Source organism: Camelina sativa, chromosome 17 (assembly GCF_030686135.1).
Source record: "Camelina sativa cultivar CO46 ecotype springtype chromosome 17, ASM3068613v1".
In the NCBI taxonomy this organism is placed as follows: Eukaryota; Viridiplantae; Streptophyta; class Magnoliopsida; order Brassicales; family Brassicaceae; genus Camelina; species Camelina sativa.
The window spans coordinates 36139854-36154555 of record NC_141896.1 but is presented as its reverse complement, the minus strand read 5'-3'; the positions used below and the strand labels follow the sequence as shown (position 1 = coordinate 36154555).

General features: G+C 32.4%; 3 protein-coding genes across 4 annotated transcripts; 1 reads left to right on the top strand and 2 right to left on the bottom strand.

Annotated features, from left to right (window-relative positions):
• Positions 1–6961: 6961 nt before the first annotated feature.
• On the bottom strand, positions 6962–10870 carry LOC104758393 (protein disulfide-isomerase 5-3). 2 transcript variants are annotated; one of them, XM_010481253.3, is made up of 15 exons: positions 10540–10870; positions 10118–10208; positions 9937–10031; positions 9701–9758; positions 9372–9556; positions 9203–9260; positions 8831–8871; positions 8638–8712; positions 8474–8530; positions 8253–8319; positions 8032–8175; positions 7709–7930; positions 7472–7633; positions 7293–7370; positions 6962–7200 (listed from the first exon to the last, which is right to left on the bottom strand). In XM_010481253.3, exons 1-15 carry the CDS (start codon positions 10578–10580, stop codon positions 7123–7125), a joined length of 1452 nt encoding a protein of 483 aa, XP_010479555.1. In that variant the 5' UTR covers positions 10581–10870; the 3' UTR covers positions 6962–7122. The 2 variants fall into 2 exon arrangements, with proteins under 2 accessions (XP_010479555.1, XP_087351425.1); XM_087495299.1 differs by having other exon boundaries at positions 9372–9551; positions 10540–10820.
• LOC104758392 (electron transfer flavoprotein subunit alpha, mitochondrial) lies at positions 10546–13195 on the top strand. The gene is made up of 8 exons (XM_010481252.3): positions 10546–11129; positions 11435–11617; positions 11705–11916; positions 11999–12162; positions 12251–12409; positions 12523–12575; positions 12669–12809; positions 12893–13195. Exons 1-8 carry the CDS (start codon positions 11028–11030, stop codon positions 12968–12970), a joined length of 1092 nt encoding a protein of 363 aa, XP_010479554.2. The 5' UTR covers positions 10546–11027; the 3' UTR covers positions 12971–13195.
• LOC104758391 (uncharacterized) lies at positions 13152–14148 on the bottom strand. Its single transcript, XM_010481250.3, has 3 exons — positions 13695–14148; positions 13515–13577; positions 13152–13414 (listed from the first exon to the last, which is right to left on the bottom strand). Exons 1-3 carry the CDS (start codon positions 14076–14078, stop codon positions 13286–13288), a joined length of 576 nt encoding a protein of 191 aa, XP_010479552.1. The 5' UTR covers positions 14079–14148; the 3' UTR covers positions 13152–13285.
• Between the last annotated feature and the right edge of the window lie 554 nt (positions 14149–14702).

Sequence of the window (14702 nt, the reverse complement as noted above, 5' to 3'; positions counted from 1 at the left end):
AAGCTAAACAAATGAATCTTAGACTTAGATCAGTCATGATCATGCACTCACCTCTTTAGCAGGAAGTTTCTGACCAAAACCGACAAATCCAACACCCAAGCAACCTTCTAGCAAGCCTCTAGCCCTGGATCTTCACTACCACAGAAGAATCTTTCAAGCAAAGGCACCAAAACTTCAAAATGTTCAAGAAACTCTCAAAAACACTTTTCTCTCTTCTAGTTCTCTGGAAACGACAAATGAGCAGCCACTAAAACCCTCAAGTTGACTTCTCCCTTAAATACCTCGGTTTAGGGTTTTCCCTCCTGGTGTCGATCGACACCCACCTCTAGAGCCGATGAATTTGTTCGCGGATGTTACAAAAATTAAAAATAACCTTAAAGTAACGGAATTGAACTGTGATAGATATTATAAACCCATTAAAACCAAATTGTAACTAATCCATATTACAAAAGATTTTTATATCGTTTCAGTTTCTGTAAAACGTTTATTTTTTTTTTGAATATAATTTAATATTATGGATAGAAAAAATAAAGTTTCTGTAGAACCAAAAAACCGTAAGTCCATTCCTAAATTCTCTTCTTGCTTATATTTAGTTAGAACGAACTGACTGGATAGAAAAAATTAATAAATCTTTTCAATTTGGTGGGATTAACTTATTTTGAACTGATAGTCATAAAAAAAATGCATAGCTCGCTCATCCATCCGCTAGACAATTAATATTTCTATACATATGTGAGATACAGACTATCAAGTCCTTCGAGTTCGAAATAAAGTCATAACACAAACATAGTAGGGAAGACACAATATGTGAATCATTAATCTTTGTCTTAAGAAAACCAACCACCATTTTCGAGTCTACTTCCGGCTCTAAGCATGTAATCCATCTCTCCCACACTATATATAAGCCATAGTAAAAGCGTTATAACTCTGCTAATAGTGTTGAATATATCCCAATATTTAAAGCAAAACTATCACAGCAATTACCTTCTCCAACACATACAACCCCGTTGTTATCAGCTCGGGATTCCTATGAAAAGTTCCATTTGTATTCAACTTGAACCATCCAATCGAATGTGGAGTTGATCCTTCAACATGTTTGAACAAGGATCAAGTCTCATTTTTTTTTCAATCTTTATATGTTTGTTTATTTTTTAATATTAGATCACAACAGAACGATACATTAGCTAAATTTTTACATTTATTGAGAGTAGGTGTCGATCTTTGGTGTGATAGTGTATGTTTGCAGTTGACTTATTATTTGCCACTATGGTGACTTCACCTTTATATGTGTTTAATGCTATTTTCTTATTTTTAAGACAATTTTATCAAAAATACAAAACCTCATATATGTATTAACATATTAAAAAATGGATTACAATAAACTTTTATGTTTTCCGCTGCATTTTATAAAGCAAAATTTAAAATTTATCTGTTTGTGTTTGAATTATAAACTGAACCAACTTGTGAAACTCTGAAACAAGTCAATCAGAGTTTGGTTTTGTCTATCAACATTTGTAATAAATGTATGAGTTAACTAATATGTTGATGAGCAGGTTGTTCAAAGAAAAAAGTAATATGTTGATGAGTTTGCCCCAAAAAAAGAAAAGAAGTAATATGTTGATGAATTATTTGTAAAAGTGTCGTATAAAAAACCGTAAATAAGTTTACGTAGATTATACATGCGTTTTTAATCGATGATACATTATTTATGCACATTGCACATGTATCAAATATTTGAAATATGATGGACAGTGAAGTCACCATAGTGGCAAATAAAAAGTCAACTGCAAACTATGGTGACTTATTATTTTTGCAAACTATGATGACTCAAAATCAAATATCTTTTGGAGAACAAAAATATAACTTTTGGAGTCAAAACACCCAACATGTGACATTTTATATACTTTTTAAATATAATCTCAAGAAAAAGGGTGTAATCTTAAGCACTGTTTACCCCCACAAAAATAATATATACTTAGAACTTGAGATTTAGTTACTGTAAACATTAACAACATACTTGATCATTTTAAATAGAAAACATAAAATATTTCAGGAATTTCATATTTCCATCATATTCAAATGTCATTTTTAGTTAGTCAAAAAATTTCAAATTATATTTTCTTCAATATATTATATATATTTTTTTCGACACCAATATATTATATATATTTTTTCGACACTTAAATATGTATCTTTAAATTATTTGTAAGGAAGAAAGAAGTGTGATTCAACCTGAATAAAAAACACTGAACTCTTTTGTAAATTGCAAAAATTTACGTACAATTTAATCAGTTATAAATTACATGTTTATGTAAAATTTAGTAAGTTAAGTTACCACTTTTTACCAAAACAGAAAATTTACTTAGCATTTATCTTCATGATTCATAACCTAGAGGGGTTTATTGAACCATATATATATATATATATTTGAGTTTTTGTAAAATTTTAAATAATTTTGATGATTTTGGTTGAACTTAATAAAGTTGTTATGATTTGTTATTAAAATTTTATGAAATTCTAATAAAAGCTATGACAATTAGTTTTTTTTTTAATTTTGAAGTAAGAAATCCATGTAAAACACTTTAAATTCATTGCGGAAAAGATGATAAGAATGCGATAATCAATAATATTATACGATAATACATTTGAAGTATTGCGGAAAGCATACTACTTTTAAGGTTTAATTATGTAAAATGTGGTTTGTTTCCTGACAATGATTATTATGATAATTTTGATGAAGAAAATACCAATTCTATAATTCTTACCATCGTAATAGATGGTTTTTTTTATGTGTATTGCTTGCATGTAATGAATTAAAAGGTTGTAAAGAAATTATGGTGTGCAACTTTAGCACACAAATGTGACAATGAATAATAATAATATATAAAATAATACATTTGAAACATAAACAAATACGACAAGCATACTATTTTTTATTTATATTTGTTGAGTTATAACATTATATTATTGATCCTTATCATTTGTATCTATAATTATTTGATATTGTGATATATTTAAAAGTGTAATATTCAAACCCATATATATCACAAATAGAAATTATTAAAATATCAGTTAATTAACAGTTAACACTACTTGTCACTTTTAAGTTTTAACATCCTCATTATTTCTTAAGAATTGATGTGAATTTTGTTATGATAAGAAATTGACCTCTTTAATTAATTTAAAATTTTGGCTCATACCAGGTCACAACTTGTAACTAAAGATCAATAAGTTTATATTTTTTTGCAGAATACTTATTAAACTCATAATAAACAAAAATATCACAAAACTAAATTCTGGAAATATATATATATATATATATATATATTATCTCCGCCAAGTAACTATGAAATCAATTTTGTTAAATAATATATTAGTTTTTAATTTAATTTTTTGTTATATTAGAAATAATAATAATAATAATATAATTAGATGAATATAATATAGTATGAAATCTCATGCGGGAGTTGATTTTTAGTATTTTATTAAGAATTGACGTGAATTTTGTTACCATAAGAAAGTGACGTCTTTAATTAATTTAAAATTTTGGATCATACCAGGTCATAACTTGTATAACCAAAGATCAATAAGTTTATATTTTTTTCACAATACTTATTAAACTCATAATAAACAAAAATATAAGAAAACAAAAATTCTGGAAATAAATATATCATCTCCGCTAAGATGTTAAAATATATTACATTTTTTTATACCAAAAACTAAATTCACATGCATACCAAAAATGATATTATAATCACCAAAACAAATCTTGCTCAATACCACAAGAAATCCACATAGTATAATTATATTGTAACTTTGTAAGTATAATTTCTCTAAAAATACCATACACCAAAAAAATACTTTGTAGCTTAAAAATATATATATACGGTATTATATATGTAGATGTATAATGCCAATGGGGTGGTAAAATTTCGATTCCTCCTACAGGCAGAAAGATTTTGTATGATAGTTCATAAATGTCATAAATAAGATTCATAACTCATCGAATAAACCCTCAATGTCGACGATGCATTATAGTAAGTTAGTGAGATTTCTTAAATCGGATTGAATTGAATTTGAATTGACTTGACCGATTACAAAAATAACTTCCAAATCTAATTACAAACAACATTTAAAACAAGTTAGCCTAGTAAAGTTTTTAGATAAATGGTAGTATGTATGGCCATGGAATATGTGGTGTCGGCAACACCTAAACCAGTAATAAGTCGACAAGTGATAAAGTTGGGATCATCGACATTATATTATTTTAGGAATAAAAAACCCATTCCTTCTCACTAACTAATTTTGGGCCTCTGTAGCTGTCCTATCCAAGGAACAATTTTAAAGACTCACTTCACTCTCACTTACATGATCACTATCACTTACATGATCACTATCACTTACATGATCACTATCACTATCACTCTCACTTATATCACTATCACTCACTGTTATTATCACTCACTTCTCACTTCTCATTACCAGTATCATTAAATAATCATTTATACTATTGTTTCTCTTCGTTTTTCTTTTTAGTGAGATGTTATAATCAATTAATCATTACTATTTGTTTTGGAGCTAAGTTTTGTTTCTCTTGTCGACATGCTTACATATTTTATTATTATTTGAAAGTATATTATTTTGGATTGCCACATAAAGATAAAAGTTTGAGTTTGAGTTTTGAAATGTTATGAAGGTAAGTTTCGGCTAAAATCCATATACGATATTTAATGAATTTATAAGGTATATATCTATCCATGACCTAAAAAAATTAGTTAAATTTCACTTTTTTTGGATTAGGAATGCATGGTTTTGATACGTACCATTTTGAAGATTTATGGACATCTAGCTGACATATCAATCACGCTATGCCGGTCTGGTATGACTCAAAGTCTCAAACTCCCAATATCGCATAGATATTTTAAATTGATGTTCTTTGGCTTTATAAATAAACTGTGGCATAGACCGAATGGTTTCCGGCTTTGTTAACAAAGAGTATCCATTTTAAACTTTCATCAATCAGTATGGTTTGTTCACAAATCCAAATTAGTTCAATTGCAATAGTGAAAACACCGGACTATCTTAACTCCAAAAAATAAACACACATACTTTTCACAACAATTAGAAGACGACAAGAGGAAATATAGAACAAAAATATAAAAAGTATGAAACATAAGATTTCTATATTTAAGATGGAAGTGAAAACTTAACATGCTTAATTATAAGTATAAATGTGAAACTGAAAATTAAAATTTTATAACTCTAATAAACATAAATGATATTTTTTTCGAATCATGAAACATGGATTCGTTCAACCAAATGCGTAGCGTATAAATCAATGTTAGGAAGAAACATGACTACTAAAATTATTTTAAAACATTATATGAAATGTAAACTTGTTATGTTTATTAGTGACCTTTTTTGGGCCACTTTCTTTTTAGGTTTTTTTTTTTGTGCAAATTAGTACATTTTCAAAACTTAACTGGATTTTTAGTACATAGCAATGTTTTTAAAACCGGACCGGTCACTGAACCGGGAAAGCTTCTGAATCATGAGTCAATATGGTTCGACCGGGGTCAACCGGGTTCAATTGATTTTGATGATATTTTTATAAATAATAGGTATGGATATGTCTTCTATTTTTTTTCAATGATTATAACTATAATATAATTGGATATACCAAATAAAATAATTCATTAATCATAATGTTTTTAAAAAACATTAAAAAGTAATAAACTCAAACCGTAACAAACTCAAAGTATAACCAGTACTAGTAAAATATTTTAGAAATTCAAATCTAAAAGCAATAAGATAATAAGAGTGTAGAACATGCAATCTTCATTCTCTAAGAAACCCTACTATTGCTGATTTGCTAAGAAGAAAACTAGAAAAGGTAATTAATTAAATTAATTGTACTCAAATTTACCAAAAAAAAAAATAGAACCCAGTTTTATCCGGTTTAGTGGTTCACCGGTTTTTAGTTTTTTGGCGGGTTGATATGGTTTTTTACCGGTTCAATTTCTTTTGGGTTTTGATATTAATCCAACCCAGACATGATGCCGGTTCGCGGGTTAACGTGGTTCGACCGCCGGTCCGGTCCGGTTTTGAAAACATTGGTACATAGAGTAGAGTGTGGTACGTGATGTGAAATTACAAAAGCGTATTTTCATCCATAAAGCTCATTTACTTATTCTACATTATTTTTAAAAATATATATATATTTTTTAAATGTACAATTATTACTTATTCTAAATACTAAGATAAAATAATCATGAGAGAATAAATAAAAATAAAAATATTGTGAACCCAACCGGACGAAATAATTTAATTTTATAAAATAATTTTAAAATATTTGTGAGATCCCACAATTAAAAGAATAGATTAATGGGCTTGGTTTTCTAGTGTGTCTTCTCGTGATCCTTCAAACAGTGTATGTGCCAGAGAGTTCGTGGTAGGTAGACAAAAGGGTTGGACCGTGCCATCAGCTCATCAAACTATACAATCAAAGGGCAGAGCAAAGCAGGTTCCGAATCAGTGAGTCTCTGCATAAGTTAAGAAACCATTTTGCTCATTCCGATACATAAATCATATTGAGTCGAAAATCATGGACAATGCAGTGTTCGTCTACCAACCAAACAAGACTCGGTGCTTCAATTGACAAGAGACGTTACGATAGCTTCAACACAGATGCAGCCACCGCTATATTCACAGATGGTCACACTTCCTTCACGCTAACTGGTCTGGTCCATATCATTTCATCACAGCTTCGCCTTGTTCTTCTTCCTCTGTTTTGCCTTCTACTAACAGCTACGTTGGTATATTACCGTATTTGTCCGTGTGTTGTTTATTTCTATTGTAAATGATCTACACGATTCATATAACTAGAAGACCTATAGTATATGAATATATGAAGGATAACGAAACACTGAGACTGAGGTTAACTATAGGCAAAACAATCAAGAAGACCTATAAATGTTTCTTTATTCTCTCTTTAAAACTGCTATTCGAAAATAAACAATGTCTACAAGGTATGTAAAAACTGAGGGTTTGTTTTCTTCTATGGTTTTGCTGATCTTTAGAAAACTGAAAAACTAACATCTAACCTCACTCGCTCATTCCTGATCAAATGTTTTTCCCGAGTTCAATCTTTTTCACCAGTCTGACTGTGTTTTGAAATACCGAATCTAGTATCCCCGCGACCTGAAATCCAACAAGCAAAAAGTCTTAACTTCTACACCAAGGAATCCAATAGAGACTATGAAAAAAGCTAGGCTGTGAGACAAATGCTATACCGTAAAAACACCTCCTATTATGGCGCAAACATTGGTGATGAAGTGCGAGAAGGACTTCGGGTTCTCACTTATTAAGACCTGCAAACAAAAAAAACAGAGCAATGTATAGTATGAAAAAAGGAGAACATGCATTCAAATTAGTAGAGCATGATATATTTATTTCTCATCTGTTTAAGTACCTGCATTGGAGAGAGCTCAAAGTGAAACTTTGCTTCGGGATAATGGTAACTGCGAGCTACACTGCTATGAGCCGTATATTCATATTCCTCAATCAATGAGTGCTCTTGGCCGGATCTCCTTGAAACCACCTCTGTTTTGACTATTTGCAAGTAGTGTTCGAACTGTATATGTTACACACGTTATAAGAGAAACCTCGAGTAGGAAAGTACTTTCACATGGAATTTTGTGGAACTTACGGTAACATTAGCATCCAACTGTTGTTGATTGATGAACGATTTCCCATTCAGCCTATCATGGCTTTGGCCAAGATAAGGCAGTAATCGTTTCATATCAGTCCACAACCTTTCTGAAACCATTGTACCAAATGTTAGATGGGTTACAATATGAGACATGTTTATTTGAGAAACATCGAATGAATGAGCTCCTGAATTAGCTGAGATCACAAGTTCGCCCGGGACCTGAAAAAAGAAAACAATATAAAAGACAAAATTGGCACCATGAGAAGGAAAAAAAAAACACATGAACATCTCATAAAATTTGGATGTTTTCACATTTTTACCTTCTTTGCACGCACATAGCCTTCAAATCTACAACCTCCACTAACTGGTGCCTTTTTAATAGTTGTGGACGCATTAACAGATTTATCATCCAAAGCCAACTTATGATCCTCTTTTTTGATAGGCTTGAGTAGTTCTTCCACCATCTGAAAGAAGAAAAAACAGTTGTAATGATATGCTATTGAATCCTATATAGGTAGAATCTGAATTTAGAGTAGTCTACCTTGACTAGGCTATCTGTGTCTCGATCTCCATAATACGATTCATGTTCGTGGTGCCCATGGTCCTCCCTGAATAAGATAGTGAGCATTATTATATAAACCACCTTTTTTGGACCAAAAATGATGTGGAGTTTTATACAAGAGGTGAGTAAATGGTTTAAGTAGACGACATGAAAAAATTATAACTGAAGCAAATTGTAAAGGAGGTAAGTTCAAAACTCACCTAAGATCACTGCCTTTTCGGAAAATCCGAATAGATGGGTAGCCTTGTATATGATTGCTGAAAATTTCATTTGATAAATTAGAACTGAGAAAACCTAATGTGACTACGAAATACCCTAAAACAACAAGAAATAGAGGAGGAAAAAAGTCAAGATTGACAGATACCTATTACATAGAGTAGCTTCTAGTGTGCAATCAACACTTCCTAAAAGAACACGGTCATCAATTCCAGGATCATATCTGAAACATCAAATGTTCCAAAATGAAATCATCAGAAAAGCGTATCTGGATGATTTCTTTTATCTCATCAGAAAATGTTTAATAAATAATAACAAATACAGAAGAACAAAACACACACCTCTGTCTTGTTATTTCAGATGCTTTCTTCCAAGATGGTTTCTGAAAATTTTAGCAGAGCAAACAACAAAAAAAAAAACACGGTAAAAGACCAAGCATGAACATTTTATTGAGCTAACATAGGTTATTATCAGACCAACAAAAACTCTCACAACAGTGTTATTCATCCACCAATAAGATATTGTCTGCTAGACTCCATAGTCTGGTTGATTATAATAACAGTCGTAAAGGAAACAAAGGCAGATTCTTTCTGTTTCGACTGAAACTAACTAGGTTGTGATGAGAACATCTAGAGTCTAGTTTAAAAAATCTGGTAATTGCAAAAGTATTATGAAAATTGAATAGTCTACTACAAAATGCAAAACAATATTACCAGGCGATTACTCCAGTAGCACCACGGTGCATAAAAATTAACGACCAAAATTTGAAAACTGCATAAAGAAAATCAAACATCAGTTCATACTATAAAACCCTTTGGACATGTACTCATATATAGTTAGTAATAGTATATATACACAATATAAAAGAAGTTGCCAACTTACTGATGTGTATACTTGTCAAAAGAAGCAGCAGTTAATGGTATATCAGCATAACTATTTTCTTCATGATCTTCATCTCCATGGTTGATGAGATGTAATCCGGAGGTGGAGTGAAACTCCGCACCAGTGGCTCTTAAATGCGGATCAATTGGAACTTTTCTAATCGTTTTGGTCATATTCAACCTGTGCTGAAGAAAGTTTAAACATAGGATATGATTTAACTATTATTGTCACTGCACACCCTATGATGAGAAACTTATAACATGCATGCTCGCAATGCGAAATGGGATGATAGAAAACAGTTAGACTGAGAATTGGAAACAGAAACTTACAGTTCGCAACACGTCGCTCACGTCAACCGATGCAAATTCACATGAGAGGGCAGGAAAGCTACAAAAAAAAAGGTGAAAAACAGACCAGACATCAATTTATCAAGAAACTGTCTACCAGTATTCTAAATAAGATTGAACCATAAACACATAAGAAGGAACGATAGTGTCAAAAAAAAAATGGCATGGTGGTGTTGTTCATTCTAACCAATAATTACACATGATTTTTAAGCATTTACCTGATGTTGAAATCAATGTTTAAGTAGTCCCCATCAGAGCTTTTGTCAACTATTACGGATGTGCTAGTGTTAACTGCCAAATAACTACTCAGCTCCTGCAAGTTGTTAAACCATGAGCCAAAATCATGGAACAATGGCAGAATCATATACTATTCTTTCAAGGCAGAGAATGATAATTTACCATTCCAAACAAAAACAACATAGCAAGGGCAGCTACAATGGATAATCCAGCACCAGAGAGAGATGCCTCAGTCAAATCTCTTGGGATTTTCCTGAATAAAAGAAAAAAAGATATCATATTCAGAACAACACAATTACACTCAGTTCTAACTCCAGACAACAACAACACAAGTATACAATTTTAAAGACAAGGACCAAAAACACTGTTTCCCTATTCATAATCAAGATAAAAAAAAAAACAAAACGAGAAAGACAGGACCAAATTCTCACAATCCATAATCCAACAGACACTGTCCATATTTGTATTAAAAAAAAGGTACGAACTTTTCGCATGTGCATCAATGCCAATAACGAGAATTGTCACTAAAATTGTTACACGAAAGAGATAATAAGAGGGTTTGATTGTTTGTTTGTATGATGTACCTGTAGAAATCAACGGCCTTGATCTTAGTGGTTGAAACCATGGCTGTGGCAGAGACAGATCTCGACAATGAGCTCTCTCTCTCTCTGTACAGTATCTCCGGTTCTGTTCCTAAGGCCGTCTCGTGATCCCACTAAGCCAAATCTTCATCATTTAAAGTTTCGATTTTTTTTTTTTTGTTCTTTCTGTTCTCTGTTAGTGTTAGATCATATAATAGGAAAGAATCATCACACTATAAAAATATGGAATTTTCAATTTTGTGAAATGTGTATCTGACTAATCTACAAATGGAAACGAAGTAATCAGCTTTTGATCTTTTTGACTAAACCTCTCAGGTCAATAAATAAAATAAATCCTTCCAAAAAAAGAAAAAAAAACATATTGGCTTTGATCCGTAAACGTCGTCGTTTTATGTAAGTTTCGTTTTTTTTTTCTTTTGTCTTTTGATTTTTGTCAATCTGATGGAGAAACCAATCAGAAGACGGAAACGATGACGAGAGCTGTTCTACTGAGAGCTCTGACGAGGAACAACTTCGTCGCCTCTTATGCTCCTCGATCCATCTCCATCTCCATCACCAACCTCTCTCGATGCGTATGATCTTTACTCTCCTACCCATTTTTACCCACTGTTCGATCTTTTTTTGCCATGAAATCGATTCTTTCACTCCCCTGTCTTGTTTTCGTTGTCCCCGAAGCTCGATTTTGTAGTTTCCAATTTTTACATGTTGGATAATGGATTTGAAATGGTAAAGTATCGGTCTTTATGTTGATTTCAAAGTCTTGGAGAATAAAAAGGACAACTCATTATTGCTCAAGTGTTGTTTTGAAATAGCCAATTTGTGAAGCTTCTTTATATTTTCTTCTTGTTCATTGTGTGTTGTGTATGTTGGCATGTAGATTAGCACTCTGATTCTAGCTGAACATGAGAGTGGTTCTATCAAACCTCAGACAATTAGTACGGTAGTTGCAGCTAACTCTTTGGGTGAGGATTCTTCAATCTCTTTGTTATTGGCTGGTTCTGGTTCTTCTCTTCAAGATGCTGCTTCCCAAGCTGCCTCTTGTCATCCTTCTGTTTCCAAGGTGAACTGAAACTACTACTACATTCTCATTTTCTTCATGTGCTTTTTTTGTTTTAAGTGTGGTCTCTCAATGTTGGTACTTTTGTAGGTACTTGTTGCTGATTCTGATAAGTTTGAGTATCCACTAGCTGAACCTTGGGCTAAATTGGTTGACTTTGTTCGGCAACAAGGAGATTACTCCCACATCCTTGCTTCCTCTAGTTCATTTGGCAAGAATTTATTACCCCGTGTCGCTGCTCTTTTAGATGTTTCTCCTATTACTGATGTTGTCAAAATCTTTGGATCCAATCAGTTCATCAGGTACGTTCCAACTCTCTCTTGTTCCCGTTGGATTCATGATATGTGTTGTTGAACTGAAACTTAGCTTTTTAATCTGTGTCAGGCCTATATATGCGGGAAACGCTTTGTGTACAGTTCGTTATACTGGTGCTGGTCCTTGTATGTTGACTATTAGATCTACATCTTTTCCTGTCACCCCAATTACATCAGACTCCGAGTCAAAGAAAGCTACTATCTCTCAGATTGATCTCTCAAACTTCAAAGAAGGTTCGTTTAGTGTTCTCTTCGTGCATTCCTGTTCTAAAACTTTGGTTTCTTTTTTGAGAAACTTAGTTTTTTTCATTCCCCATTGCAGACTCTGCCAGCAAATCTAGATATGTGGGACGTTCAACTCAGGATACAGAACGGCCTGATCTTGGAAGTGCGCGTGTTGTGATAACTGGTGGAAGAGCGTTGAAGAGTGTTGAGAATTTTAAAATGATTGAAAAGCTTGCAGAAAAACTTGGCGGAGCAGGTTAGTATATATGCTTATCCTAATCACCAATGAGTATGTGGTAATCTGTTTCTCTTCAATGAGTTTGCTTTCAAAATGTGCATACATACATATCTAACGTTTTGTTTGTACAGTTGGTGCAACTCGTGCTGCTGTTGATGCTGGATATGTTCCTAATGATCTTCAGGTAACATTTTTTGGATCTTTGCTTTGGTTTTTCCTTCTGTTTAACGGCTTTTGAAATCCAACAAGAGTTTGGTTGTTGGTGTGTATTTGTCAGGTGGGACAAACTGGTAAAATAGTAGCTCCAGAGCTATACATGGCGTTTGGTGTTTCAGGAGCCATTCAACACTTAGCTGGAATTAAGGATTCTAAGGTGATTGTCGCGGTTAATAAAGACGCGGATGCACCTATTTTCCAGGTGACAAACATGATAGAGAGCCTTCTTCTCGGTAAATTTAAGATAGGACCAAAAACTATGCTAAAAGTGCTATGCAATTGTAGGTAGCTGACTATGGACTTGTTGGAGATCTTTTCGAAGTGATACCCGAGTTGCTGGAGAAGCTTCCCGAAAAGAAATGAGAACCCGAGAAACCGAAACATGTCTATGTAATCATCTCCTAAGCTGCTCTCTGTATTTTCAGGTGCAGACCATAGCAAGTAGTGTGTACATATCAAAACTGTAATAATAAAACGGTCTGAAGAAACTTTGTCATAATCTGTGTCTCACTTTTGATTCTCTCTCACGAATCTGACAAACAAGAAGCAAAGTGTTTTAACTTTCCAATATGAAATTCGATTTCTCTATACATTTGTCAATAATAGTAACAATTTTACATAAAAGAATCAGAAGAATAAAAAATAATGACAACAGTTAAAATAGAAAAAAAAGAATCATCAAGCAATAAGGTTAGATAACATGGACAAAGGAACTACACAAAGTCCTCTCTTCTTCAGTTCCGCAGAGAATTCTTCATGCATAACTTCATTTATCGTCAATCCTGTCTCTGTTATGCATCTTTTCTCCTATAAAATTCAACAAAGATACAATGTATGTTAGTCCAAATTCAAATCTACTTTTGATAAAAAGAAGTATCAGTTTCATGCAACAAATGTTTCTTATTACCTCGGACGTAACATTGTCCGTGAATTTTCCATTATCTTCCGCACCATCCAATACAAAGAAACCCTAAATAAACCCCAAAAAAAACAAAATGTTAGAAAACTATAATTAACAACAACAAAAAAATTAAGAAACAGTCATATATATATATATATATATATATATATGTATAATGTATCTAACCTTGGTTTTATTAGAAGGAGAAGAAGCTGTGTCTTCTTCATCTTCTTCTTCCTCTCCTTTTTGCTGTTGTTGTTCGTCTTCTTCTTCTTTGTGTTGATGAATGATTCGTCTCTTTTTAGGGTTAGTATTAATGTTGGTAGCCTTTCGACGAACAACATTATTAATCTTTGTGGTGCGGACAGGAGATGCAGCGTCCGAGATCATAGAGGAATCATTATCGTAATAATGACTCATTTCTTCTTCGGTCTCCACCATTTCATCATCGTCATGATCAATATCTTCAAAGTAGACTATCCAACTACTCTCTTCTTGATCTTCTTCTTCGTGTATCGTTCGGATTTGGTGATTGGAGAATACTCTTTGTCTCACGCAGGAGTTCTCCATTTGAAGTGTTTGGGGGTATATGTAAGAGGTGTGTTATGTGATGAAGCTGATCAGACTTTTCTTGGCAAATGATTGTGTTATAGAACAGGCTCTCATTTATATAGTAAAGACCAAGGTTTTTAGATCATGGAAGTTGGAGGTGTGGCACATTTTGGTCCGTTTGTCCTTTTTGTTTTTTAATAGATTTTTATTTCTTTTTAATATTTGTTTTAGTTTTATATACCAACTAGTTACGGATCTTATGTACTTTGTTTTTAAAAAATGACATATGTACTTTTTCAATTAGGAAAACTAAAAGATCACAAGATTCATCACAACAAGAGATTTGCTTGCGGTTTGGGGTAACATTTGTCTTTTACGTACATCTGAAATTTTTTATATCTGTAAAAGAAAAAATTATATCAAATAATTTGTTATTGTAATATTTTTCATCTGTATATATATATTTGCGTAAACAAACAAATAATCTTAGGTCTAAAATTAAATAAAGATAGTTTGGTTTGCTTGATGTGCAAGAACAAGAAAAGGAGGGAAAGTGGTCGGCCTTCTTGTGGGTTAGTGGATAATGTGTGATTGTGCACGTTTCACATTTCTCCTTGTTCTCTAAGTGAGTTTGCTAACTCT

Bases quoted from the DNA above. Each gene is read 5' to 3' on its own strand.
- LOC104758393 (XM_010481253.3), bottom strand. From the start codon at position 10,580: ATGGTTTCAACCACTAAGATCAAGGCCGTTGATTTCTACAG. The intron at 8,872-9,202 runs GTAATATTGTTT...TAAAATTTTCAG, and splicing joins GCTACTGGAGTAATCGCCTG to AAACCATCTTGGAAGAAAGC. The intron at 8,713-8,830 runs GTGTGTGTTTTG...TTGATGTTTCAG, and splicing joins TCTGAAATAACAAGACAGAG to ATATGATCCTGGAATTGATG.
- LOC104758391 (XM_010481250.3), bottom strand. From the start codon at position 14,078: ATGGAGAACTCCTGCGTGAGACAAAGAGTATTCTCCAATCACCAAATC. The intron at 13,578-13,694 runs GTTAGATACATT...GGGTTTATTTAG, and splicing joins CTCCTTCTAATAAAACCAAG to GGTTTCTTTGTATTGGATGG. The intron at 13,415-13,514 runs GTAATAAGAAAC...TGAATTTTATAG, and splicing joins CGGACAATGTTACGTCCGAG to GAGAAAAGATGCATAACAGA.
- LOC104758392 (XM_010481252.3), top strand. From the start codon at position 11,028: ATGACGAGAGCTGTTCTACTGAGAGCTCTGACGAGGAACAACTTCGTC. The intron at 11,130-11,434 runs GTATGATCTTTA...GTTGGCATGTAG, and splicing joins TCACCAACCTCTCTCGATGC to ATTAGCACTCTGATTCTAGC. The intron at 12,410-12,522 runs GTTAGTATATAT...TTGTTTGTACAG, and splicing joins AGAAAAACTTGGCGGAGCAG to TTGGTGCAACTCGTGCTGCT.